The sequence below is a fragment of the Fusarium falciforme genome, chromosome 6, assembly GCF_026873545.1.
Source record: "Fusarium falciforme chromosome 6, complete sequence".
Taxonomy (NCBI): domain Eukaryota; kingdom Fungi; phylum Ascomycota; class Sordariomycetes; order Hypocreales; family Nectriaceae; genus Fusarium; species Fusarium falciforme.
This window is the reverse complement of record NC_070549.1, coordinates 2,542,137-2,566,678: the sequence shown is the minus strand read 5'-3', so window position 1 is coordinate 2,566,678 and position 24,542 is coordinate 2,542,137. Positions and strand designations below refer to the sequence as shown.

The 24,542-nt window shown below is 52.9% G+C and overlaps 8 protein-coding genes across 8 annotated transcripts; 2 read left to right on the top strand and 6 right to left on the bottom strand.

The window, feature by feature from the left end:
- Positions 1–577: 577 nt before the first annotated feature.
- On the bottom strand, positions 578–1,179 carry NCS54_00836300 (Hypothetical protein; the record flags this gene model as incomplete). The annotated part of the gene is made up of 2 exons (XM_053153751.1): positions 578–1,075; positions 1,129–1,179. The coding sequence occupies 2 exons, from the start codon at positions 1,177–1,179 to the stop codon at positions 578–580; spliced, it is 549 nt and encodes a 182-aa protein (XP_053009726.1).
- Positions 1,180–2,650: 1,471 nt separating this feature from the next.
- On the top strand, positions 2,651–4,143 carry NCS54_00836200 (Protein kinase domain-containing protein; the record flags this gene model as incomplete). Its single annotated transcript, XM_053153750.1, has 2 exons — positions 2,651–3,320; positions 3,371–4,143. The coding sequence occupies 2 exons, from the start codon at positions 2,651–2,653 to the stop codon at positions 4,141–4,143; spliced, it is 1,443 nt and encodes a 480-aa protein (XP_053009725.1).
- Positions 4,144–8,528: 4,385 nt separating this feature from the next.
- Positions 8,529–9,436, bottom strand: NCS54_00836100 (Hypothetical protein; the record flags this gene model as incomplete). The annotated part of the gene is made up of 2 exons (XM_053153749.1): positions 8,529–9,058; positions 9,115–9,436. The coding sequence occupies 2 exons, from the start codon at positions 9,434–9,436 to the stop codon at positions 8,529–8,531; spliced, it is 852 nt and encodes a 283-aa protein (XP_053009724.1).
- A 260-nt stretch (positions 9,437–9,696) lies between these two features.
- On the bottom strand, positions 9,697–10,687 carry NCS54_00836000 (LigB domain-containing protein; the record flags this gene model as incomplete). Its single annotated transcript, XM_053153748.1, has 2 exons — positions 9,697–10,508; positions 10,561–10,687. 2 exons carry the CDS (start codon positions 10,685–10,687, stop codon positions 9,697–9,699), a joined length of 939 nt encoding a protein of 312 aa, XP_053009723.1.
- A 452-nt stretch (positions 10,688–11,139) lies between these two features.
- Positions 11,140–14,047, bottom strand: NCS54_00835900 (Amidohydro-3 domain-containing protein; the record flags this gene model as incomplete). The annotated part of the gene is made up of 2 exons (XM_053153747.1): positions 11,140–12,810; positions 12,857–14,047. 2 exons carry the CDS (start codon positions 14,045–14,047, stop codon positions 11,140–11,142), a joined length of 2,862 nt encoding a protein of 953 aa, XP_053009722.1.
- Positions 14,048–14,954: 907 nt separating this feature from the next.
- NCS54_00835800 (Hypothetical protein) lies at positions 14,955–15,752 on the top strand (the record flags this gene model as incomplete). The annotated part of the gene is made up of 2 exons (XM_053153746.1): positions 14,955–15,512; positions 15,558–15,752. 2 exons carry the CDS (start codon positions 14,955–14,957, stop codon positions 15,750–15,752), a joined length of 753 nt encoding a protein of 250 aa, XP_053009721.1.
- A 316-nt stretch (positions 15,753–16,068) lies between these two features.
- Positions 16,069–19,825, bottom strand: NCS54_00835700 (Hypothetical protein; the record flags this gene model as incomplete). The annotated part of the gene is made up of 2 exons (XM_053153745.1): positions 16,069–16,712; positions 16,765–19,825. 2 exons carry the CDS (start codon positions 19,823–19,825, stop codon positions 16,069–16,071), a joined length of 3,705 nt encoding a protein of 1,234 aa, XP_053009720.1.
- Positions 19,826–21,966: 2,141 nt separating this feature from the next.
- NCS54_00835600 (DUF4470 domain-containing protein) lies at positions 21,967–24,261 on the bottom strand (the record flags this gene model as incomplete). Its single annotated transcript, XM_053153744.1, has 5 exons — positions 21,967–22,275; positions 22,331–22,601; positions 22,666–23,242; positions 23,298–23,520; positions 23,569–24,261. The coding sequence occupies 5 exons, from the start codon at positions 24,259–24,261 to the stop codon at positions 21,967–21,969; spliced, it is 2,073 nt and encodes a 690-aa protein (XP_053009719.1).
- Between the last annotated feature and the right edge of the window lie 281 nt (positions 24,262–24,542).

The following is a 24,542-nucleotide window of genomic DNA, read 5'->3' as shown; positions in this document are numbered from 1 at the left end:
GTATGCAGCAACAGCAGCCCAAAGCAAAGCGAGGAGGGGAGGACGCAGCAAGCGAGGGAGGGAGAGGCGTTGGAAGATATGCAAGGCATGATATTGGGATGATGTTGAGGGGGAACAAGAAGGAGGGCACACGGACCAGATGCAGACACACAGATGCAGACGGTTGATAGCGGGCGTTGGAGCTTATCTTGAGTCGACCAAGGGAACCTCGTCTCATCCTATCATGGTTGATGGCCTCTTCATCTGATGCCTGTTTCCCCAGGTTTCCCCAGATTCATCACCCCGGCATATCCCCGAGTGAAGGGGTTGTAAAGCAGCAAAAATGATGCATTGTGCAAGGGAGGTACATATTGATCAACTGTCGTGGCTGCCTCATGTGCAAGCCAGACACCCCAATCCAATCCTTTCAGCCTGCAGTGCAATCTCTAACCGGCCTCACTCCCGGTCTTGAAGACACGCCAGACTCTGACGTGCGCATCAACCCCGGGTTGTGTCGACATTGGCCTGCCTGTACATGCACACCCCGCTTGATAATCATCAACATCCTGACTGCTTGCTTTTCTCATCCCTTCCCTGTTCATCCGGATAGACACAGTCCGTACGGGAAGAAGCCGAAATAAGTGCACGCTCCGCACCCACCGCCGCAGGTCGTGCTGTTCCAGCACGCAACCGGGGGAGCACACTCGCCCAGAATCTCGGGGTGGACGACTTCAGCTGCGGCGGGATCGGTGCTCCTGGCCGCAGGGACACCCACGCCGACCGGCCGGCCCGCATCAGCAGCTGAGGCCCGCCCCTTGACGGCGCCACGGGGGGAGTGCAGGATAGCCGCCTCGGAGAGGACGCCGCGTCCGTCGGGGGCAAGGCCGTGAGTGTGCGCCGACGAGAGGTGACGGTAGTCGAGGACGGAGGCGTTGGCGGCGAAGCTGCGGAGCACGCCATCGGTGCCGATGCGCAGAAGGCCATGGGGGTCCTTGACCATGGTGCGAAGGATGGAGGGCAGAGGGCCGGGAGTGTATTTGAGGAGAGGGTGAGCCGACGTATTGTCGCCAAGCGTGATGTCGGGTTCTGCGAGGGCCTGCCAAGTGTCAGAGATGCTGTTGAGCTTGTGGCTGATGGATGATGACAGACCATGCCGGAGAAGAGGATGAGGAGCGACAAGAGGAACTTTTCGAGACTCATCTTGATCGTTTTGATACACTGACTGTGTGATCAAGTGATTGATGGTGCTTTTACAGATGGTGGTGTATCGAATCGTCAAGTGACGATGCAAGAATGCAAACAACGAGCTCTGTTCACAAAAGGTCAAGAAACGAGTGTTCAAGAAACCAATGGGGGAGAGAAGATCCCGAGAGAAAATTTTCAAGATTTTTATCAACGGGTGGAACATGATGGATTTCTAGCTGCCAGCTGTCAGCCAGTGCTGGGTGTTCTGGGATTTGCGTCGACTTTGAAGGTCATGGCACTGCTGCCAGATGGAGAATGGAGATGCCAAGATTCATGATTTTGGAGGTGTTCGTACTTGAACTCGTTTACTGAGGAGGAGCTTCAGGTTCGAGGAAACGGCGTCAATTCCTCTTCAATGTACCCTCTTGCTCATGAATTTGTCCGAACAGGTGGACGAGTCAAGTTTGACTTGTCTGTTCAAGTAAGTCATCTCAGGAGGAGGCTTTGAGAGCTGTTGGCGTCTGAGTGGCGACATTTGTGTGTATGGCCTCAAGGTCCTGTCAATGGATATCTCAAGTGTGGTTAATCCGCACAACTGGGTCTCGACAAGGTTGTTCCCCAGACTATCCAGATCTCACAGATCATCAACTAACAAAGATATAGGCACTAATAGGCTAATATCAAGCCGTTCAACCCCAAGCCGGCTACTACTCGATATGGACTGTGGGGACGTGGAAGACCAGCTGTGATTGATCGGCTGAATGGCTTCCCCGGATGGAGTCCCCAGACGATTCCCCCAGACAAAGATAAGATATGAGTCAGGTCAGGCCACACCGAGCATGCAACTTCATGACGGCCATTAAGCTATAAGTTGCTGTTCATTCTCGCCCTATTCACCTGATTCATCTCGGGCAATTAGCTGATTTGCCCCTTAGATGTTGAAACAATGCGGACGAAATCACGGCACTGTCACCTGATGGCAAATTTTCAACCTCCCTGCCGCCGTGTGAAGCGACTCAAAAATGCAACCGTCAACGCAGCAACCGAGATGTCCCATGCCATCTGGCGGTCAGTCAACACAACGTCGAAAGCCAACAGCACAGCAACCGAGCGCTTGCGCTAGCTGCGACGTGCATTGCGGCAGCCTCCGATTAATTTCGTGTGTCCATCGAGATTTCTTTTATTATTGCAGCCGCACACCGTGGACCTCTCGGAACTTGACCGAAAAGTTGGTGCCTGGGGCATCTTCCACCCCGGAATGCATCCCTTCAACCGAGTGTCTCCATCAGACCATCATCATATGAGTAACAACCATGGCTCGGCTCTATTATGTCGTCTGTCTCTCTACTCAGTCATCTTCCATTGCACCGGTATGGGATAGACCTGTAGCTCAAGACGAGAGGCTTGACGCGTCTGGCCTCCGTCCCTGAACATGCTCATACAACAAACACCACTCACCTATACAACAACTCCTGACTGAAACGACATGGCGACCCGCGGTTTCAAGTCGCTGCGGCGGCCTTCTTTGACTCTGGTATCTGGAGCTAGGAGATGTTTTGGTCTAAAGGGAATGGTACCGAGGATTGCGACCCGGGGGCTTGCCACTGCCGCTCAAGTATCTCAGCCTACCTTGATGGAGGACCACAACGCTAGACTGATCAGTATGGGATACACATTCAACTACATCGAGCATGTCGAGAACCTCGAGCAGTACTGTCACGGCGGCTTCCATCCCGTCTCGCTGGGTGAGACGCTCAACAACCGCTATCTCATCCTCAACAAGCTCGGACATGGCGGCTATTCGACTGTGTGGCTCTCGTGGGATATCTTGAAGCAAAAGTATGCCGCCTTGAAGATTGTGCTGGCCGACTTTGGAGAGGACTCGACAGAGGTAGACATTCTCCAGCACCTTGCCGCCAGACCTGGAAGCAAGTATCCTGGAAAGTCACTTATCCGACATGTGACGGACAACTTTCACTTTGATGGACCCAATGGGAGGCATACGTGCTTGGTCAACGACCCTGCCATGATGTCTCTACGTCTCGCCAAGGACGCTTCGTTCTGTAGACTGTTCCAGCCGCGGACTGCCCGAGCTATTGCTGCTCAGGTGGTCCAGGCCTTGGCCTACCTCCACGAGGGCGGCGTGGTGCATGGAGGTGAGAGAAGATGATATCGTTGATCTGCTATAGAAACTAATTTGGCATAGACTTGCACCTGGACAACGTACTACTACGGCTCCCTGAACGAATTAGGCGCCTCTCCCCGGATCAGCTTCACAAGAAGCACAGCCAACCCGAAACGGTTCCCGTGACTCGACTTGATGGAGCTCCCCTCGACGAAAACGCGCCTCACCACGCTGTGCTGCCTATTTGGCTGGGTCAAAAGAGCGAGGAAGTGACTCTGGCGGATGCAAGGATTCTTTTGGGCGATTTTGGCGAATCCTACAAACCCTCTAACGAGAAGCGACAATACTGCAACGCCCCGATCCGCTACCGAGCACCCGAGGCTCAGTTCCCTGATGCATGCCAGCCTCTTTCTTTCAGTTCCGATATTTGGAGTCTTGGATGCTTGATCTGGGGGGTCATGGGACAGCGACCATTGTTCGACGCTTGGACGCTGTCCGAAGACGAGATTCTACGAGACCAAACCGACCTGCTTGGAGAAATACCAGAAGAGTGGTCAGTCTACGGAAGAAGCCAACCCGAATACTGGGCCGAAGAAGACATGGACGTCACACCGGTGCAATCCGCCGAAAGGGGCTTCACATGGGAAGACAGACTGGAGCGAAGCATCCAGCAGAGCAGACGAGAAAACGGCATGAAGACCATGTCGGAGAACGAAAAGGAGGCGTTTATCGAGATGATGAAGCAGATGATCACGTTCCGCCCCGAGGACCGGGCTTCGGCCCGGGAGCTGCTGGAATCAAGATGGATGAGGCAGTGGGCGCTTCCCGAGGTCCGAAAGACCCGGAGTTCATGACTTGGAGTTTTAAAAAAAACTGGGGATACCATTGGAGTTTAGCGATGAATGTAGCGTTTTAGTTGAATGCATTTATGATATCAATCATCAATTTGTCTTGCTTGTGCTTGTGCTTGCTATTGCTGGCTGCATACTTGGCTGGTGTGGTTCTATGATCTGCTTGGGTCAAAAATGATTGTGTGAGTGAGTGCCACAAACCTCGTATTTGTACACTTAAGAGATGTATGAATCACCCAAAAGCAAGCCGGGAGTGTTTTTACAGAAGCAAGTCTGACTGCTGCCGATAACAAAGGGAGAGAGTAACAAACAGCATGTCTTGTCAAGGTATTTCCTAGCAACATTGCCAACTTGTGTAGCTTGATGATTGGCTTGATTGGGGGAGCTTACATGTATGAACAATCAAATCAACACCGTCTATAAAAGGTAGTGAGTATCCGCGGGAAAAAAAGACTCTCAAAGCTTCAACTCAATATCGATCCCCCTATATAAACACCTAAAGTCGTCATGGCAGAACTCGCAGCCAGCTCCTGGCCCGAGTTTATAAACGCCCTCTCTTCGGGATGGGCTCAAACCTGATCTACTATCGAGGCCTCGTAAGCCTCGTCTATTGTCATTTGATATGCTGGACGACTCTTTCCTCACGCTGTGCCTCCAAGATGACGAGACTGTCGGAGACGCTTATGGACGCGTTGGCATTTCTTCTCGATTCAAAACCATTCCTGGGACCACCTACAAGATGTGACCTTGCATGAAGGACGGAGTACACGTTGAAGCATACAACCTAGCATCCATATGAACTCGGTCGTTTCGAAGTCCCCAAACTTTCATCATCCTTTCTCAGCCCCTGCAACAATGCCCACTGCTTGTCGCATGATTGTTCCCAGCTCTATATATTCTCCCCCGTTCCTGCGTTCGCTCCCTAAGAACCATGCCACAGATGCGATGGATTCGCGATTATTGTCTCTTCGTCGGGGACACAAAGCAGTTTCCACCTTTGGTCCTGGCTAGGTACCAGCAGCGTCTCATGCGGCCTTTGGTTCTCAGCGAGGAACAAGACTCCTCCAGCGTATGGAAAAATCGGATTATATCACGACCTCTCTTCTTTGTCGACAAATGTCGTTCTCGAGTGTGTGCTGCAGAGCGTACCAGAGACCTCTTCCACGGTAGCGGCATGTCAATCGTACACCGATTTCGACTACCAAGAAATGAGCCTATCAGCACGCATCAAGGCACCTTTCACACACTCCTTCGAGTCAAGAAGGGACCGTCTACTTGCTTATGTGTGTGTGTTGCTGGCCAACCATTATACCCTTTTGCCTTGCCTTTGCTGTCCTTTGGTTCGCTATACTGTCTCTGTCGCTCTTGTTGGCTATCGACAACACATTGGCTCCGCTATCATCGAGACCTTGCGCACACGGCTCCGAAATAGGGGCTCTTTCGGGTCGGAGACTACACACTCATCATCTATAGCTGGCCCTTTTTCTCATCTTAGACACACCCTTTATATATACCCTCGACACTAAAGAACGAAACTCGTTCTTCGGCACAACGCTTCTTTCTCCCCCCGACACACTCCAGTCCATGGCTGCATCAAATAAACTTGGGCACAAGCTTTGCTTCTCAGCAGCGCTTTCATCCTCGGAAGAGCGCGGCCCAGCCTCCCACACGACCTTCCAACTTGGCTCGGAGCATGCATGTGTCGATATATATACCCCTCGGCCTCGTCGCCGAAAACATCAACAACTTTGCCCTCGGCTGCTCGCAACCTCACATCTATATATAACTACCTGGCGGCCAATGGGCAACCTTTTGGAGACAACTGGACCCTGTTCGGATCGCCGGACTGGCACAGCGGCAACTTGCTGCTCAGGGTCGACGTACCTGATTAAACTTGACGGGATACCTGACGACAGAGAGCTGGGCATGGACAGGTTAGGAGAAGACTCGAGACTGGCACTCTACCGTCGTCGAGCGATCTACGTTGAAGGTGCCCGATCGCAGGGGCACAAGAGTTGGCTGATGGCCCCAGCGCCGACACATTTACATGCATTAAACACGTTTTGCGCTGGACGTGCAGTTTATCCGCAGCGTACATTTTCTCTATATACAGACCGGCAAGCCTACTCGACATGAGGCTGGTTACTACTCTCTTCTCATCACATCGGACTCACGACAATGGAAGGATTATTGTCGTCTCTGGTGTAGGCTTGGTGCACAGCAACCAGATGCGCCTCTTCGCAAAGTCCTGACGGAGAGCACTATTTTTGTATGTATTATATCATGGGCACCATCAGCCGCCAACTGTCTTGGTTTGTCAAGGATCAAGGCCGCAGAGGTTGCCGCGCTTTCGGCCTGAATAACTGTTGTCACGAAGCCAGCACCCTTCAGAGCGATGGCCATCGACGGTGTTTCCAGTTCTGATGGCATCTCAAGCCATTGACTGCTGCTATATCTGCATTGACAGTCGACCTAGAGTCTCCTATCAGCTCCTGGCTGGGAGGCTGTCATGGCTGGATGGCATCTCCAACGACACACCTCGTGAGATTGGATGGTACTTGAGACCAACCCTCGTAGATTCGGAGCTGGACTTACCGAGAACCGACATTCTTCCGATGCTTGACAACTCAACTGGTGGTCGCTGGCCTGCCTGCTCTCGACGTCGCCCAAGCACCAGAAAGCCTCCAACCATGAAGTGCTCTTTTCCGATGACATTAGCTCCATGTTGCCCTGCAATAGCATGGCTACGTCTACGTTGTACGAGTTTATCACAGCCATGACCACTCACATGCCAGACCATGACCTAGTGGCGCCCTTTATATTGGCAGAATGGGATGAAGATGAAGAGACAGATACAAGAAATGGACCCAAGAGATGGACAAACAACGCCTCCGCCAATAACGGCATCGTATCACAATGTGCCTTGGACATGACGGTACTATGGAATGCTGCCCCCACGAGACCTTGAGCACGTTGCCGGCTGAGTACCTCAACTATTTGCACCTGGAATCGCCTTGATTGTCAGGAGGCGATTTGACAGAACCTTACAACACGGCATGGCATTAGCGAGCGTGGAAGCCCATGTGGATGACTACAGAGCTGAACTGCACTACAATTCCAATATATATACCAGACTACAGAGTCCGACCAATATCGCCTCCTGATGCCGTTGGTAATCCGCCAGGTAGAAATACCCCGTACTCCCTCACGGACCTTCCCTCTCTTCTCTTCATCACTTCTGACACCAAAGCAGACAATCTACATTCGGCTACCGACGTACAAGAGTCTCTATATCACGTGTACCTCTGCTACGGGCTGCGTCTTGCTCTTTCTTGAGATACGCGCCGCATCCATCTGGACAACGCTCAAGAGCAAGTAAAGGGATTTACATATATGGCAGCATGCCCTGGGAGAGTCGCGTCCCAGAGCAAGAGCAGACAGAGAAGGGAGACAGTCAAAGGTGTTCTCTACCTGGGCCATGCTCCTGAGAGAGCCGCTGGGCTCAACTGAGAGTTGGCAGAACAAGTCTACCGAAACACACTCCCATACTGAGTGACCTTGACAACCACGAGGACGCATTCTTGGTCGTCGGTTTCTCGTTGAAGATACTAGAGCTCGCTTTCGGAGTTCCTCTAAAGAGGATTGGGACCATCGCGGGAGGATATAACCGTTGTAGCAAATACATCGGCAGCCGATCACCGAAAAACATTATGTCACTGCTTCAAGACGCTTATTGAAATGGAATTCAACTGGCTGATACGAGAGAGCCAAGATTCAAGCAGACGCCAGTGTATAGGCACATCTCGGCTCTCTGACAGCAGCAGAGGCGCAGAGATCGATTGAAGAATTCGCCAAAGCAACGGACTTGATTGCCAAGACAGACGCTCAGAGACGTTTGCACAGCTTACCCGACTCCATATATCAAGGAAGTGACATCAGTTTCACACTTGTCCGATGATTTGGACTGAGGATGCTCACGATTGGGAATGAATACCCTCATGCCATCAGCTTCTCGGCCTGTTTCTCCATGTCGATAAACTTCTTCTGTTGGGGCTAGGCCACATCTAAGAAGAGCTCGAACAAGGAAGCTCACGCAGAGGGTCTAAAATGGCATCAGACCCTACGGGAAGCGTCAAGATTATTCAGGGCGTGGATTGTCCCATTGATCTGACACTCGAGGATGGCTCGGTTTATAGGGAATGAGTCGACTTGAGGGCATACGCAGAAGCTCTCTAGAGAGGCGCCGCGAACAAGGCCTAAACTTCTACTCCGAGGCCAATGAAATATTGGAATAGGGACAATCCGCGTCGAGCTGGGCTTGTCTTTCAGGTTCCCATAGAGGGATACTGTCTTGGCCGCTACAACATGGTTTGCGCCAGAATGCGCTTCTACCACTCCATTCCATCATCATCATATCTAAACAATCTAAGAATCGCCGCAGCAACCTCTACCCCGTCATGTTCAAGGTGCGCAGTCTCAGCCGCCTGATCCGCATGCTCCAGATCTTGAATCCCTCCACTGTCCACCCTCATCTGAATCTGCCTTCTCACCATGTCCTCGTCAAAAGCAAGATGCGCCTGCGTCGTAAACAGCCTATTCGGGATATACAGTCCCTGAACAGCCGTGTGGTCACTCTTCCCCCAGACGTGCACATCTACATCCGGGTCTAAGAGGCCGTTGGACTTGCTCGGGGTCGGGGGCTCTAGAACTTGGTCTTGGTGCATTTGGTGGAGATACACCTCGTCGTCGTGAGTGCGGAAAAGCCTCTTGCCCACGGGCGTGAGTGTGATGGCATTGTGGCCTAGCTCCCAGTCGTTTGTGGGCGAGGGACCGACTTTGCCGCCGAGGAGGCGTGAGAGGAGCTGGTGGCCGAAGCAGACGCCCGTGAAGTGGAAGTCGGGGCGTTTTGTCCATAGTTCTATAGTCAAGGATGGTCACTATGAGTTCCGATGTTAAGAATTGAGTGAATCTTACGCTTCAAGAGGTCCAGCAACTCCAAGATCCAAGGATTATCACCGTAGGCGTCATACATACTCCCCGTGATGAGAAGTCCATCATAAAGATCAAACTCCTCAACCTTGGGCATTCGACCACCCTCTTCAGTCACGACAAAGACCTGCTCCGTCTCAACACCAAGGGGAGGATGATGATCAGCACCAGCCTTGCAAAAGTGATGATGTAAAATCTGTCCAAAGGACCCGCGCTCGGCCTGAGTGTTGGGATGAGGCTGGTCCGTCTCTAGGACAAAGACCTTGACAACGTCTGCGTCGATGGTTGGTTTAAAGTGCTGAGCCATGGTTGTGATTGTGTTTAGTTGAATACTTTTCCCCTGCGGCATCGACGGAACTATATACTTTTTGCCAAGAAGCCCAAGGCCTAATTCCCGGATCAAATAGTCTCGTCGTTTCTTGTCTTGACGTCAGCAACAGAAGCCAAGCCCATGAATGACGGCAGCGGGTCAAGATAAAGTGGGTTTAAACATGTCTTGGTATTTGAACCATATGAATCGCTATAACAAAAAAAAATTACCTTGAACAAACACCAAATGCAAAATCTCTATAGGTTCCCGTTCTTGTCAGCCCCCCAGTAGTAGGTATTAATCTCAACCCCCGCAAACTCGTCGCTATACCTCCCCGTCTCCTCACCTTCCACCGCCGCACCGGCGCACACGAGCAGCGGCATAAAGTGTTCGCCTCCGTGAGGCGGGTGCATCGTGTCTGCGTGAGGAAACTTGCGCCACCCCTTGAGAGCCTGGTTCCTGTCCTTGCTGACGGTCGCGTCGGTGAGGGCCCTGTTCCAGGCGTCGCTCACGCCACGGAACTGGGCGCGCTGCGAGGGTCCGGCCATCATGAGCTGCCGCATGATGCCGAGGTTGTGGAAGCTCGCGAAGCCGGAGCCGATGACGGCGACGTTGCTGGCTCGGAGGCGGGCTAGCGCCTTGCCCATGCGGAGGTGTTGCTCGGGGTCTTCGGATTCGAGGACTGACATTTGCACCACGGGGATATCGGCCTTTGGGTTGACGAGAAGTAGAGGGATGAAGACGCCGTGATCCCAGCCACGCTCGTCGTCTAGCTCAGGCTCAAGGCCTTCCTCCTTGAGAGCATCCGCAACCTCACGGGCCACCTCGGGGTGTCCTGGAGCCGGGTACTTGAGGGCGTATGTCTCGCGAGGGAAGCCATAGTAATCATACAGCAGACGATGCGATGCGCCGGATGAGATGGTGGGCTTGTCGGTGGACCAGTGAGCTGTGACGAGGACGATGGCGCGGGGCTGTTCCGGGGTGCCCAACTTTAGAATCTTGGGGACGCGGTTCTTGAGGGAGTAGATAATGTCCTTGTGACTTGGGTCGTCGAGGACGGGCATGGGGCCTGGAAGAGTTAGTTAGATGCCATATTCACCTTGTAGGACAAGTAAACTCACCTCCGCCGTGCGACAGGGCAACAACAGGCGCTACCTTTGCCATTGCTGTGGTTGTGTGTAGTTGTCGAAGTGAAGTCGTCTTATTTAGTATCGCGAGAATGCGTCTTGGAGCAGCCCAATTCCGCATTGACTAGGAACTCAATCTCTTACACCGAGTCTGTCTACAACTCAACTTGAATCTGGCGGGGACTCAGCTGCCTTTTATTCCCCCATGATATCCCAACCATCATGTCTTGTGGGGTCCACCTTCCTCCCACTTCCCTATTCCGTCTTTCCATTTCCGAAGCCATCAGCCGGGAAAATCTGAAAAATGTCGACGCCTATTGGCCAATTGATACCAAATATGGGGCCGCACGCTGACTTGGTCATTACCCGCGCGCGAGTCTCCACTTTTGGGGCTGCGGGCATTTGTAATCCCTCAATATTCTTATCCTCGCCTCGGAACTTGAACCGTAAAGTCTCATGACAAGTCTCGCCTCTAACGGATCCAATATCATAACCCGGCAGCTTGGTAATAATATTACTGCAGCTATATCAAACTCTAATATCCAAAATGCGAAAACCTCGCCCCTTGGATCCTTACACAAACACCGAAACTTGACTCTTGCCCGATCCAATCGCCTTGATTCGAGACCCGATCTCAAGTGGGCTACCCTCACTGACCATAAAGTGGCCAATGTCATCCGTCGTCCCGGCTTCAGCTCCAAGGATCCGGTAGATGTTGGTGCTCACGAGGTCAAGTGCGTCCTTCTCGTTGAGCCGACCACCGCTGTTCTTGTACGCCGTTCCTGCGGCAAATCCAAGATCTCGCAGCTGCCAATCCTCACGAAGACCAATCGCCGCCTGAACGCCAGCATCGATGAGCGCATCAATGGTTGTACCGTTAGTGAGAGGAGCGCCAGTCAGGACTCGGCGAGAGTCCCAGGTATCACCCAACGACTGCAGCTGCGACAGAATGACACCAACGCCCGCCTCTGCAAGCTCCTTGGCCACGAGGTGAGCTTCGGCACCTCCAATAATGGCCAGCTTGATGCGCTGCACGGAACCCGCTACCCCAGTCTCGAGAAGGACATCCTCAACCTCCGACTTGATCTTGAGAGCCGTCGCGATCCCGTCTGCACCGTTGATTGTAAGGGCCAAAACTCGCTCTCCGTTCACCACCTTCTTGAGGTATGCCTCCTCAGAAAATGAATTCAGGACAGGATCTGTAGAAGTCACAGCTGTGAGTAGCTTGGTTCTCAAGGCCCCAAAAGCTGCCGAATAGCTCGTTGCCGATCTCACATTCACATCCAGTGTATAGTGGACCGCTAGATCAGAGGCAAACACGGCTCCCTCTTCAAGGCTTGTCAGCGCCGATGTCACGAAGCCAACGCTGGTGCCAAAGTGTGTAGCACCGCCCGAATATGTCGGCGCCGAGATTGCCCTGGTGACACCGTATCGGGCCGCAACGTGCAGCTTCTTCGTGTCGAGCATGAGTCCATCGACAGCCCTGGAGAAGACTATCGGATTGGGCCCGTTGTCTGTCGTTGACTCTGCATCAATGGCGTTGAGACCGAGCGTACCAGCCACTGCAGTAAAGGCTCGCGTCAAGTAACCATTCTTGAGAGCAATCGTCTTTGCGCCAGTTGCAGTTGCTGCATCAAACTCGGAGTCGCAACTTCCAATGCACGAGATCTTGCCCTTCGAGATAACCACGTTAAAGGGGGTTCCTTCAGACTCATAAAACCTATCCTTATCAAGGAACATCTTGGTGACGCCGGTAAAGAGCACACTCTCGAGTTTTGTGGGCTCCTCAATGATCTCGGCAGGAATATCGTTAGGCGCCTTTGCTTCTGCCGGCTTCGATAGCTCGACGGGGTCTTCGAATTGTGCCGTGCCATCGATCCAAACCTGCACGGGAGCCGCACCCACGCTTAGGGGGTCACTGTCCCAAACCGCAATGTCGGCATCGAAGCCAGGCTTGACCTTTCCAAGGCGCTTCCCAAGGCCAAGGAGATCAGCAGGGGCAGACGTAACGCCTGCCAGTGCGGCATGGTAGGGGAGACCATAGTGATACGCCTTGGCTGCCTCGAAAAGGACATGCTGGGCGTTGAGCACAGGGTTATCGCTGACATATACGGAAGTGAGGTTGTTCTCGTAGAGGATCTTGCCAGCATACTCAGAACCAATATAGGCCTCGGTCTTGTAGTACATGTTGTCAGCAAACAGGGCCGCAGCAGGAGGCCGTCCACCCCATGTTCGCTTGAGGATCTGGGTCTCATTAGCAAAGTCCTAGAAGCCGCTTCGGCGTGCTCACCTCTGGTACTAGATAAGTTTGGTGAGCATGGTGAAAAGCTCGAACAGGAAACTTGAACTCGTTCGTGTGGTCCACCATGGCCTCCAGGTCAGGAACAGTATAACAGTGGGTGTTGATATGGACCTGTCCACGAAGAGCAGCACCAAGGGCTTCCCAGGCAATTTCTTGTGGGAGATACTCGTCGAGGGCTTCAACACCCAGAGTTTCGGCCTTGTTGCACCAATCATCCTGCTTCTGTACCAACTCGCTCGCTCGCTCAAAGGCGTGACGGAATTCGTAGCTTTCACCCATGCGGCTGAATGGCCTGTTCCCAACACGGCCGTGGACGCGCTTGGCGTTCTCGCCGCATGCCATCTTCATGTATCGCCAGTTGCGATCCGGATCAGCCAGCAGATCCTCGGCACTAATCTCCTTGCGGCCGTCCTTTTTGCCCAGGGCATGCTTGATGACATATGCCTCTCCGCCAATGTTGTTGCCAGAGCCGGGCAGGACGAGCGAGGTGGTGACTCCACCAGACTTGATGACTTGAAGCTGAGGGTCAAAGGGATAGAACGAATCTATAGCGCGGGCCCAGGGCGTGATATTGTCCGACATTTCATTGCCATCCGAGTTGCCGTCCAGGGAGGGTAGAGGGTACACACCGACATGGCTGTGCATGTCAATGATGCCGCTTGTGAGACGTCGGCCGCGAGCGTCGTAAACAATGGTATCACCAGGTAGCGATGAAAGTAGGACATCCTTATCAACGCGCTGAATAAGACCCTTCTTAAGAAAGACATCGCCTGATACCCACTCCCAGCCCTTGCCAGCACGAGCATCATCTTCACTGGTGCCGTGAACAGGCTCGCCCACCCAGATTGTCGCGTTCTTGATCAAAGTGGGCTTGCCACCATCGATATATCGAGCGTTCTTATCGCGGCCGAAGCCGGGAGGGTCCTGAGGCTTGGCACGGAGTTTCTTGCAAGTCTGAAGATCTTCATTGAGCTTCTTGAGTGACAGCGTAGTGACTTTCCGAGATCCAATCTGCCGCCATTGTGCAAAAACAATAAAGACAAGACACGCTAGAGCAAAGAGCCTGAGAGCGCGTGATCGGCGTACAGAACGTCTGCCTCGCGATTGGACAGGGTAGACGCCCGCAGGCGGGGGTAGCGAGAGGGAGCTGTAAGGCGGGAGACCAGCCTTTTCGTCCATTGTTGCTGCTCTACGTGAGGCTGAACAATGGTCGACGAGGGATGAAAGAATGAGATAGTTATGAGTTGGAGGAAGATGGGGGATGTTACCGGGAGGTGGGGGAGGTCCCTTTGAGGTGCGATAGTGATCAGGCTCCACTATGGCGAGCTATCTCACCTAGTAACCCAGGCGGAATGGCTGGAGTTCCAGTGGGGCAAGCCTCAAACGCGGGGATGAGGAAGCTCCCAAGCTTGAGCTTATAAGCTAGGGAGCTCTCCTATGTCAGCTCATTGACTTGAAAGTAGACTCTCTTGTACGTTCATGAGCTTGAAAACGATACGAACTCTAGCTTCATGGTCCATGAATAAAAGCGTAGCTAGAGCCACTGATTCTGGCCTCGGAAGAACAGTTAAATCCGACTTGATTCCGTATCGGTTACCAGGGCATCTGGGTTACTGGGTACCTATGTAGGATCACAGATAGATCCAGCCAAGCTTGGCACTTGAATAAGGCATCGATAGTATTCTAGAGCTTGTCTCCAGGTCTAAATACCTCTCTCTTCATTCCTGTTTCACAAACTCCATTGTTGTCCTGCCATCACGAGCCTTCAACACCACAATGATATCATGGCCCGTAGCTCCCCCCGCCCCCGCCCCGCCTTCCGGCCTCTGAGCTGCCGACGGGCCCGTAAGATGCACGGTTTCCCAGTCACAATCACTCAATTCGTTCGGCCTGTCGGTGGAATAAAAACAATGGATTATGCCCTGTCAGCTCCGGTTATGTCCATAGCGTGTAGAGAAGACAAACGTGCATCGCTTACTGGCCGTGGGAGGAAGTAACCCCGCTCCCCAATGGTCAGGCTTACTCCGTCATTCTTCGTCTTCACCTTTTACTCCTCAAAACACCATCGTGACAGGCTCACTTCATCATGTCTCAGCCAGAGTATGAACTCATCTACTGGCCCGGCCTTCCTGGCCGCGGCGAGTTCGTCCGCCTCTTGTTCGAGGAAGCCGGCGTCCCCTACTCGGACATTGCAAAGACGCCCGACCAGGCTGTCCCCGCTGTCATGAGCTACATCTCAGCTGAGAACCGTGGTGATGCTCACAACCCCCCTCCTATGGCACCTCCCATTCTCAAACACGGTGAATTGGTTATCAACCAACTGCCCAACATCCTCCTCTACCTTGCCCCCAAGCTTGGTCTGGCTCCCAAGGAGGGTGACGCCGTCTATCACCTTAACCAAATCTCCCTAACCATCATCGATGGTCTTGTCAACGAGATTCACGACACTCACCACCCCATCGCCGTCGGCCTGTACTATGAAGATCAGAAGGAGGAGGCCAAGAAGCGGTCCAAGTACTTCATCAAGGACCGCCTCCCCAAGTTCTTTGGCTACATGCAGCGAGTTCTCGAGGCCAAGACCAGCGGCCAAGGCCCATGGTTGTATGGCGACAGCCTGACATATGTGGATCTGGTGCTATTCCAGGTAAGGAACACTTTGACCAGATTTATACCAGTGCTAACTCTGTAGTGTGTTGACGGCACGGCATTTGCCTTCCCCAAGTCAGTCCGAGCACTGGAGCAGTCTGGCAAGTATGACGACGTCTTCAAGTTGTATGCGGAGGTCAAGGCAAGGCCCAACATCGCCAAGTATCTGGCAAGCGACAGGCGCCAGCCATATGCGGACGGTATCTGGCGGAGATATCCCGAGTTGGAGGAGGATTGATTCGATCGAGGGATTTCAAACGTACCCCCGTGAAGCCTCACTCTCGGTATCCAAGTTAAAGAATAAGCAAGTAAAATTTCTGTCACAACCATTCCTCGATTCTATTCTCCGAGGGAGTTGTTCAATTTGCTCGGGCGGCATACCCTCCTTTCTCCCAAATCCCGACGCTCCATCCATCGGCTCAACTCCACCAAACAGTACCTCCTGTTGTGTAGTATATCCAATCATGACACTCAGTTTCTCATTTCTATATGCAGTTCCTTTCTATGTTCATTAACCCCTCCCAACCATCCCAAACTCATGCACAAAAACGCCGTCAAGTATGCACCATCCCCCCCTGATAACCATGATACGCCGTATCAACACCCTCCAATCTCTCATGCGTGTCCTCCCTCGTATGCACACCCTCCATCGGATGCTGTGGTGCCGTGGGGATGATCCCCAGAGTGCGGTCATCCCACTCAACAGCAGGCCTCTTCTCGCCCATCCGCGTCGTCAACTCGCCGTACATGTACGTGCCTCCGAGGTCCCGGATACGCCTCTCACGCTCCTTGTTATCCATGCTTGCCATGCCACTGAAATGATCCACCATGACACTCTCGCTGACGTAGTACATCGCACCGGCTACAGAGCGAGGGTCCACCGGCATGTCTGGCCAGCGGACCACGAAGCTGCTGATAATGGTGAGGGCCATGGCTGACAGGATGCCCACCGAGAGTTGTGTGCAGATGTCGTGCGCGATCCTGACCTGCGAGAGGGAGTAGGGAATGTTGGAGAGAAGAATCGGCATGAACTCGGATAGGATGTTCATGATGGCGACGATGGCTGGGAACAGCTGCCCATGCTTGATTGCCGACCAGAAGCCTGAGACACCGTTTGTCGGACGAGTGAGAAGTACCGAGTTGGCGGCCGTCTGAGGACCGCGAGACATGACCTGGTAAGGCACAATCATGGCGATGCCTGGCATAGTTAGCAACAACTCCCAGAGTAGTAAAGACCAGTGTGCTCTTACTGTTAAAGAAGGCCGTCCAACTAAACGAGATGATGACGCCGAAAGTAGCAAACAGGAACCTCACACCAAAAGTCTGGCTGTTCATAAACTTCCTAAACGACGCCAACGGCTTGTCGAGTGTGAGATGGTAGTAGAGCAGGAAAGCCATCAAGCCTAGCAGAAAAACCAAAAAGACGAGACGCCACGCAAGTCCCAGGACCATGAATGGATTCCGTCTTCGCTTCTTGGCACCGACTGCCGTGTGCGAGTCGAGAGAGTTCGAGTCGGATACTGTTCCTTCGTCGTGTAGATTTGCACCCGCGTCGTCGTATAAGACGATACCGTATTCAGTCTGGCCCATACGATTCTCGAAAAGTCCAAATCCATATCGTTTCTCTGCCATTTCCTTTGCAATCTTGTGTTCCGATGCCTTTTTCGGTCGAATCTCTCGGTTAGACGCCAGCGAAGCAATGCCAGCGACGCTCCAGGGGTTCGCGTACAAGCCCGTGTCCCAGTTGCGTAAGAAGAAGAGAAGACAACAGAGGAGGACGATTGTAAAGGCCAAGAGTGCGAGAAGCAAGTGAGTAGGCTGTGGAGATACTCCCAGAGCTGGGGCACATCCCTCATACGCGTTGATCCTGCACTTGCCGTGCATCTTGAAGCCGATGGCCTCGACGGCAGTGGGGGCCAGTAACGCAGAGCACCAGACGATGAGCATGGTGATAAAGGGCACGGGGTGGCCGTTAGAAAGCACCTTGAAAGGCTGCAAGAAGCCAGTCAAACCGCTGAAGTGAAGGTTCATCGACAGAGGGCCCATGGCACCATTGGGTCGGTTCAAGGCGTAGAATGGCTGATACTGCTGAGCGTTGAGGTCGATGACACGCGCCGGGATAGAAAGCATCACAGCCAACATTGCAGGCAAAAACTTGCCCAAAAAGTATTTCCCAGCATCGAGTTCATACACCGTCACAACCGTCTTGACAGTTCCCTCCTTTTCTTCACCCCCGTCCGTCTCTCCAGCCGAAGAGTCATCGGTGGTGGTTGGATTAACGGTTGTCGTTTTCGAATACGTCCTCGTGGTCCCCTTGATGATCGAGACATATGTCGAAGACTCCTTGCGGTCCGAGGTAATAGTTGTGAGCTTGGCCTTGCCGGTGCCTTTTGTGATGAGGATAGTTGTGGGCTTGAAGGGATCGGCGGACTTGACGATCGTAGCCAGGGAGGCACTCTTGGTTGTTACCACTTTTCCAGTCGTAAGCAGCCCATCAGTACCAGTTGAAACAACATCTATAGTGGTCTCGAAAGCTTCAACTGAGCTGACAAAGGTTGTGGCCTCGCTATCGGCAGCGTTGTCGATAGTTACCAACGACGCACTCTTGGTCATGACGACCTTATTTGTTGTGAGCAGACCATCCGCACCAGTTGTAACGACATCAACAGTAGTCACGTATGCCTCAACTGTGCTGACCACTTCGCCAGGTTGAATCGTCTTGACAACTTGGTTCGTAGTCGGCAAGCCATCCGCACCAGTTGTGACGACGTCGACTGTGGTCACGTATGCTTCAGCCTTGCTAGCAATTTCTCCAGGTTGGACCGTCTTGACAACCTGGTTTGTCGTCGGCAAACCATCGGCACCAGTCGTCACGACGTTAACTGTAGTCTCGTATGCCGCCGTAGGTTGAGCAGGCTTGACCACATAGGAAGCGCCCTTTGTCACGACAGCTTGGTTCGTAGTTAACAAGCCGTCTGCACCAGTCGTCACAACATTGACTGTCGTCTCATAAGCTTCGACCTTGCTGACCACGGCCGTAGGTGGAATAGGCTTCACATAGGTAGCAAAAGAGGCGGCCTTTGTCTGGACGACTTGGTTCGTGGTCAATGCTCCGTTCGCCCCCGTGGCCACGACGTTGACGGTGGTTTCAACAGCATCGAACTTGCTGACGATAGTCTCGCGACCATGTGAGATGACCAAGGTTTCGACATCGTTCCCCGGGACCTTGGTGACATAAGTTACCGGGCCTACCTTTTCAACCTTCTTCACGGTTCGGTCAGGATCCACGGAAACAACGTTGATGACCTTTTCAGTCGGCTGGGGTTTGGCCGTTGGCTTTCCTTCCTGGTTGGGCTTTTCTTTCTGGTTAGGCTTCTCTTTCTGGTTGGGCTTCTCTTCCTGGTTGGGCTTCTGCTTGCCCTTTTCGTTGGTAGAATCGTGGATGGTGTAGACAGACGTGATGGTGATCTTTCCATACGAAACATATACACTCGGAGCGGCAGTCGTCTCCCCAGTACTCGGGAAAGCGCTGACAATAGGTCGCGTGACGAGGCTCGAGGCAGTCTTTGTTGTACCATTCTCGACGATCGTAGTGACGACAGTTTTAGTCTCGTCCGAGGTGAAAGTGCCGTAAGATGTATCTTCACTACCCGGTATCGTGAGGGTGCTGGTCATCGTGGCATAGCTGGTAAAGGGGCTGGTGTACGCGGGAGGAGGAGTGACGGCGCCAGAGACACTGCTATAGATGACAGTGCCGCCCGTGATGGTGCTTGTGACGATGATCTCGGTCACTTGGGGAGACTGCGTGACAACAAATGCCGTGACGACCACCGTTGGAACGACAGTGACATCAGAGCTAACCATGGTCGAGCCCTCCTGGACAGTCGTCGAATAGTTCCAGGAAGTCTCGTACGTGGTCGTCGGAACCATGGTGGTGAACTTGCCCGTCGTGCCAGGCACAGTAACCAACGTTGAAAACTCGCTCACGATAAGCGTAGTAGAAACCCTCGGCCCGCCAGTATTCTGCTGCCTCTCCTCAATCTCGTCCCTCTTGTCGATAATCGTCGCCGTCTCCTCCGAGTTGGGCATCTGGAGCTCCGCCCAGACAACAAGACCCATGACGGCCATGATGCAGATTATGAGCCCGGCGATAAAGTACCATCGGAGAGCCGTGGGTCGGTAGTTGGCCCTCTTCTGCCGCGAGGACGGAAACTTGGGCCTGTCGCGGTCCCACGATGAGTCGTCGGTCGCTTGCGGTTCGTAGCGGGCGCCAAACGCCGAGGCGTTGACGCCGGCCTGGCTTGGATACATGGCGAGGACGACCTTGCGGTCTCTTCACAGCAATAGAAGAATGAATAATAAGAAAAAGAGGTCGAACAGGTAGCTTCATCACAGTGGGAGCCACACCGGTACATAAACCAAAGCCCATCCCAACGCCCACGACGCCTCTCTGCAAGCCATGGCTTCCTACTATTGGAGCCAGTTCAACGGGCATGAGCAAAAAAAGCCCAGCTTCACTTGGCCCGCCGCCGCGACGGTCCAGGCCTAGATCTTAGAGGTGGCTGGTTCTCGACGGCCTCAAGCCCTCGACTTTTTTAGGCTGCGCCAACAGCGGTCCAGCTGAGCTATCTCTCCGTCATGCCGTGCTAGCTTGTGCGACGATGACCACCTATTCTTGGGGTCCTCTTAACAAATGAGATGCGAGAACCCGTGGGGACATGTCACGGAAAAGGGTGCAAATGATGCTCTTCCCCATGCCAATGGTTTGCTTCTGATCCAGACCGACTGAGACGGGCGGCCTGGCCTCTGTCCCAGGCTTTTTCTCCCGCAACGGAACGCAGCATGATAGAGGAGCAAAACCATTGGTTCAAGCTGCCCAATGTCCAGGATCAGGGAGGCACCATCGAGGTAGGGCTGAAATCTCGCAGCCAAAGGGGACCTGGAGTTTGATATTTCGTTGGCCAGCAAAAACGGCGCTACGACTACAAGACCCCAACTGCCGGGTCCTAGCTCTAAATCTCAAAGGTACCTGATTGGTCAAGGTTGGCGAGCTTTGTTGCACATCTCGTGCCTGCATTCTCGATGCGCTCAGAGGCTTCAGGCTAGTGACTCTTCCGTGCGAAATCTGCCTGGCGCCAAACACGCACACCCCAAGGTCCGCCATGGCTTGGAGCCATTTCCTGTCTGCCTTGACTATCGGAATGCTTAATCAATGAAAAAGGCAGTTCGCTACTTGACTCTTTGTCTCTTGAGTCAAGCCCAAGTTGCGCCAAGCATGACGATATCACTCACACCGGACATCATCTTGATGAGAGAGGGAGGCATCCCATCCCCTTTGTTTATGGGATCAAACAAGAATGAAACCGTACAGTGGTCCCCTTTCGAGTGCTGACTGTGCCCTGCCTATTTCTGGCCGCCCTATGATGTAGGCCCCAGCCACGAGGACGCGTGCTTCTCCGTCCAGGCACGGAGCCAAGTCCTGCCGCGTTTGAGTCAAACGTCAATTGACCCGACCTGATACAGTATTGAAAAGGCACCATCAAATCTAGTAGACCTTGAGTGAAAGTGTTGGATAACCAGAGAGCAGTCGGAAACATTGTTCAGTGCCTAATTCCTACCCTCATGTCTCCCATAACGTCAAGATCCAGTTCTGTAACCCCCAATAATACATGCTGCATTTCTCAGACCACTACTTGGATAATCATACAGTATCTCCAGACATCATGGCAATGATTGTTGGGTGTCTGCTCGAGTTTACTGTACCTCTTGTATTCGACTGAGTCTAATATTATACATGGTAGCCGGCATGAACTCATCCACGTCCCTGCATCTTATCTTTATCACTTCTTCTTCTTCTTGCTCTTTTTCTTCTTCTTTTTCTTCGAGCTTTCGCCATCTGCCATTGACTCTTCTATTCCTGCTTCTTTTTTCTTCCCCCCCTCTGCTTCTGCTTCTCCTTTTCCACCCGAGCCCTCCTCTCCCTCCTGTTTGGGGGGATGCACAAGTTCCCCCGAGGGGTAAAAGACCGATATCAACGGGGCTATTTCTTCGGCCACTATCTCGGCGAACTCTTCGGGGGTGCATTTCGGGCTCATCTTCCGCTCTATATAGCAAAGCTCAAACCAACGAATCATGGCCTCCGGACATACGTCAGTCACCTTCGACCATTCGAGCCATCGGAGTCCGCCAGGATAACCCCAACTCATATAGTTATCAAAGTCTGTCCGAGATGGTGTGTTGCTGCGGGCATGTATGAGACGGTGAGGCCAACGAGTGGTGATTGTATTCCGGACTTTGAGAACAAGGCCGGCAAATCTGGTGTCCAAGCGGCCGCTCAAACGAGGATGATGCCCGAGGACATGTTTCGAGATGTCTTCGAAATAATGAGGCGCCTTGAGGTAACTGCATAGGCCTCGTGTAAGCTGAAGACATTGAGTAGAGGAGAGAAATACCTACTGATCCGAAAACTTGTCCCAATTGCGCCACATGAATAGTCCCCACATGCGACGGGTCCCATTAGTAGATAACTCGTCTTCGCGGCTCACGGGCGGCGCGAGCTCGTCCAGCTTGGTACCCATAGGCGCGAACTTGTATTCATACTCGATAGCAGTGTCTTCTTTGGTCGATTCCGAGGAACTGGCCAATGCACCTCGTCTGGACATGCCTAACATGGTCGCATGGGGATTCATGTCTACGTGTTGAAGTAGGTAGTTTAGGGGGGCCGCAACCGCCAATGGAGCCAACTCAAAGTACGCGCCCACCTGAACCTCGTCAGCATCCAATGCATTGTATATGACAAGACATGTGAGCTCCCACATCAATACGGTCAAATCTTCTACGGCCTTGGTCGTTGAAGATTGCTGGCAGGGCCAAGACATCTTTCCGCATCACACTGAACTCCACCCGTAGAGACCGCAGGCGGTGCTGAAACTTGAGGCAGAGGGAACGGACATAGTAGAACATCTTGCCATAGACGTCGTTTGTTGCTGGGCCTGAATCTTGGCCAAGGATAGCCGAAATCGGCCATTCTGTAACGGGCTCGGTGGTGATGCCAGGAACTGGCAAGCCCCGGAGCGTAATCAAAAATCTGCCCTTGTCAGTTCTCGTGCTACCTTGGGACTATTATGCTTGAGGCCAGTAGAGACACATACGGATTCATCCTCAGATCTTTGTGTAGAGGAAGGCCATAAGGTTGAAGCATTCCATCCGTCTCCCACTTGAGCATCCCAAGTATCCGCATATGTGGTGCCCTCTGGATACGGGTATGAATATTCTCACAATACCTTCGGTCGTCAAAACGCATACGCTTTAGCTTTTGAATCTCTGTCGTTTCAGTGCGGGTTACGTGGAGGAAGATCCCCTGCCACTCTCTTATGGTAAAGTCGACTACAATTGAGCAGTTCCCTCGAGGAAACCGAATTGGCACCGACTTGACGCCGTAATGTAGGTAGTATCTCATGGCTTTCCGGACAGCATCCAGGATCGGTCCTAGGGCAACGTCCTGGATATGTTTCATCATGGGAGTGGGGATCGAGCTTGAGTACCAAATATAAACAGCTGCTTCGGCATTGTACCGATCCTCACAAGAGCGGTCTGTTAGGAGAAGCAAGACCGTAAGAGTTTGGGCGACCGTGCGCATATTCAGCTCATTGCTCGAGAAATGTAGTATAGGATTTGCTGTTTCAGGAATGTTGGCGATGGTGTTGACAAGAGTGCGAAGGCTTGGGCCTTTCAGTGTCAGCATATTTCCAACACGATAAACATTCAATGCTGGCTGCCATACCTCCGGTCAAGAGAATGTTGAGGCATCCATCAAACTCAAGGCCTTCGTTCTTCTGGAGTTGCAGGATATCGATGGCAGGCCACGGGCCCCATGGGTAGCGGAACTGAGTGGGATCTTCTGGAGACAAACCGCTGCGGTCCGCAATCTTGGAATATAATCCTCCCTGGGCACCACGACACCGGTGGGCATCCGCATGGGCCAATTGGCATTCCACGGTACAGTACTTAGTAGGTCAGCACAGCTATGCGGTGATGATCCTAGGGAGACATACAGCAATAAGGAGACAATCTGGGCATCCAACTTTGGCATATAGCCCGCAGACTTCCCCTTCTTCATTCTGTCTATAACAGATTGGTTCGATGAGGGGGAGGTCTTCGAAGTGTTCCGGGGTCCCTGGCTTGAAAGCCGATCCGCACGGCATCGTGATCTCTTTAGGCTGCGTGGCTGGAAGCTCCCAGTATGATACTTCGTAAGAGGCTTGAGCCTCTCTCAAAGCATTCGCAAAGCTCTCTTCCAGAGGCTCCCCGACAACGTGGCTCGCATACTCCCGGGCAACCCTCTCGAAGCGCTTATTTACCTCTGTGTCTGGATTTGGTGTGTTATCATCCATCGCAGTTTTGTTGCGATAGTATTCTAGGGGGTAGTAAACCGGTTCTGGCTCTTCATCTGGCTCTTCATCTGGCTCTTCATCTGACCCGACTTCCTCTTCTACAGAAGCAGGCTGCTTGAGCCGTAGCTCAAGGGGCTCTGTATAGAAACCCTCCGGCCGCAACAGGTCGTCCCTGTTTGGGGATTGAGGAGGAGTTTCGGCATCCATGGTTACGGACGAGGCTGGTGATACGACCACGACTGGGGGTTCACTCTTCTCACCGGGGGGATCTGTTCCGGGGAGAGGCGTACGCGGTTCGTCGGAAGCCACAGGAGTGAGGATATGACATGTCGTCTCGGGGGAATCCAACTCCATGGCGAAATGATGGTAATCGTAGTTGATGTATTACTGCTGGGTGTTGAAAGAGAAATGCGGATTGAGAATGGAGAATTGGCAGAACGAAGAAATCTAGAGAGAGGACGTGGTTGAACAGGCAGTCAACAGTCAATATAGGCAGGAGTGGTGGCCCGACAAACGGGCAGGACGACCCGACTAAATCAGGGGCTCCTGCCACACTGCTTTGCCTCCCTAGGCAGGTTAGTTCGAGGGCCTGAGGGAGTTCGCGAAGGCAACTACGGCCTTGGTACGCACGCTAT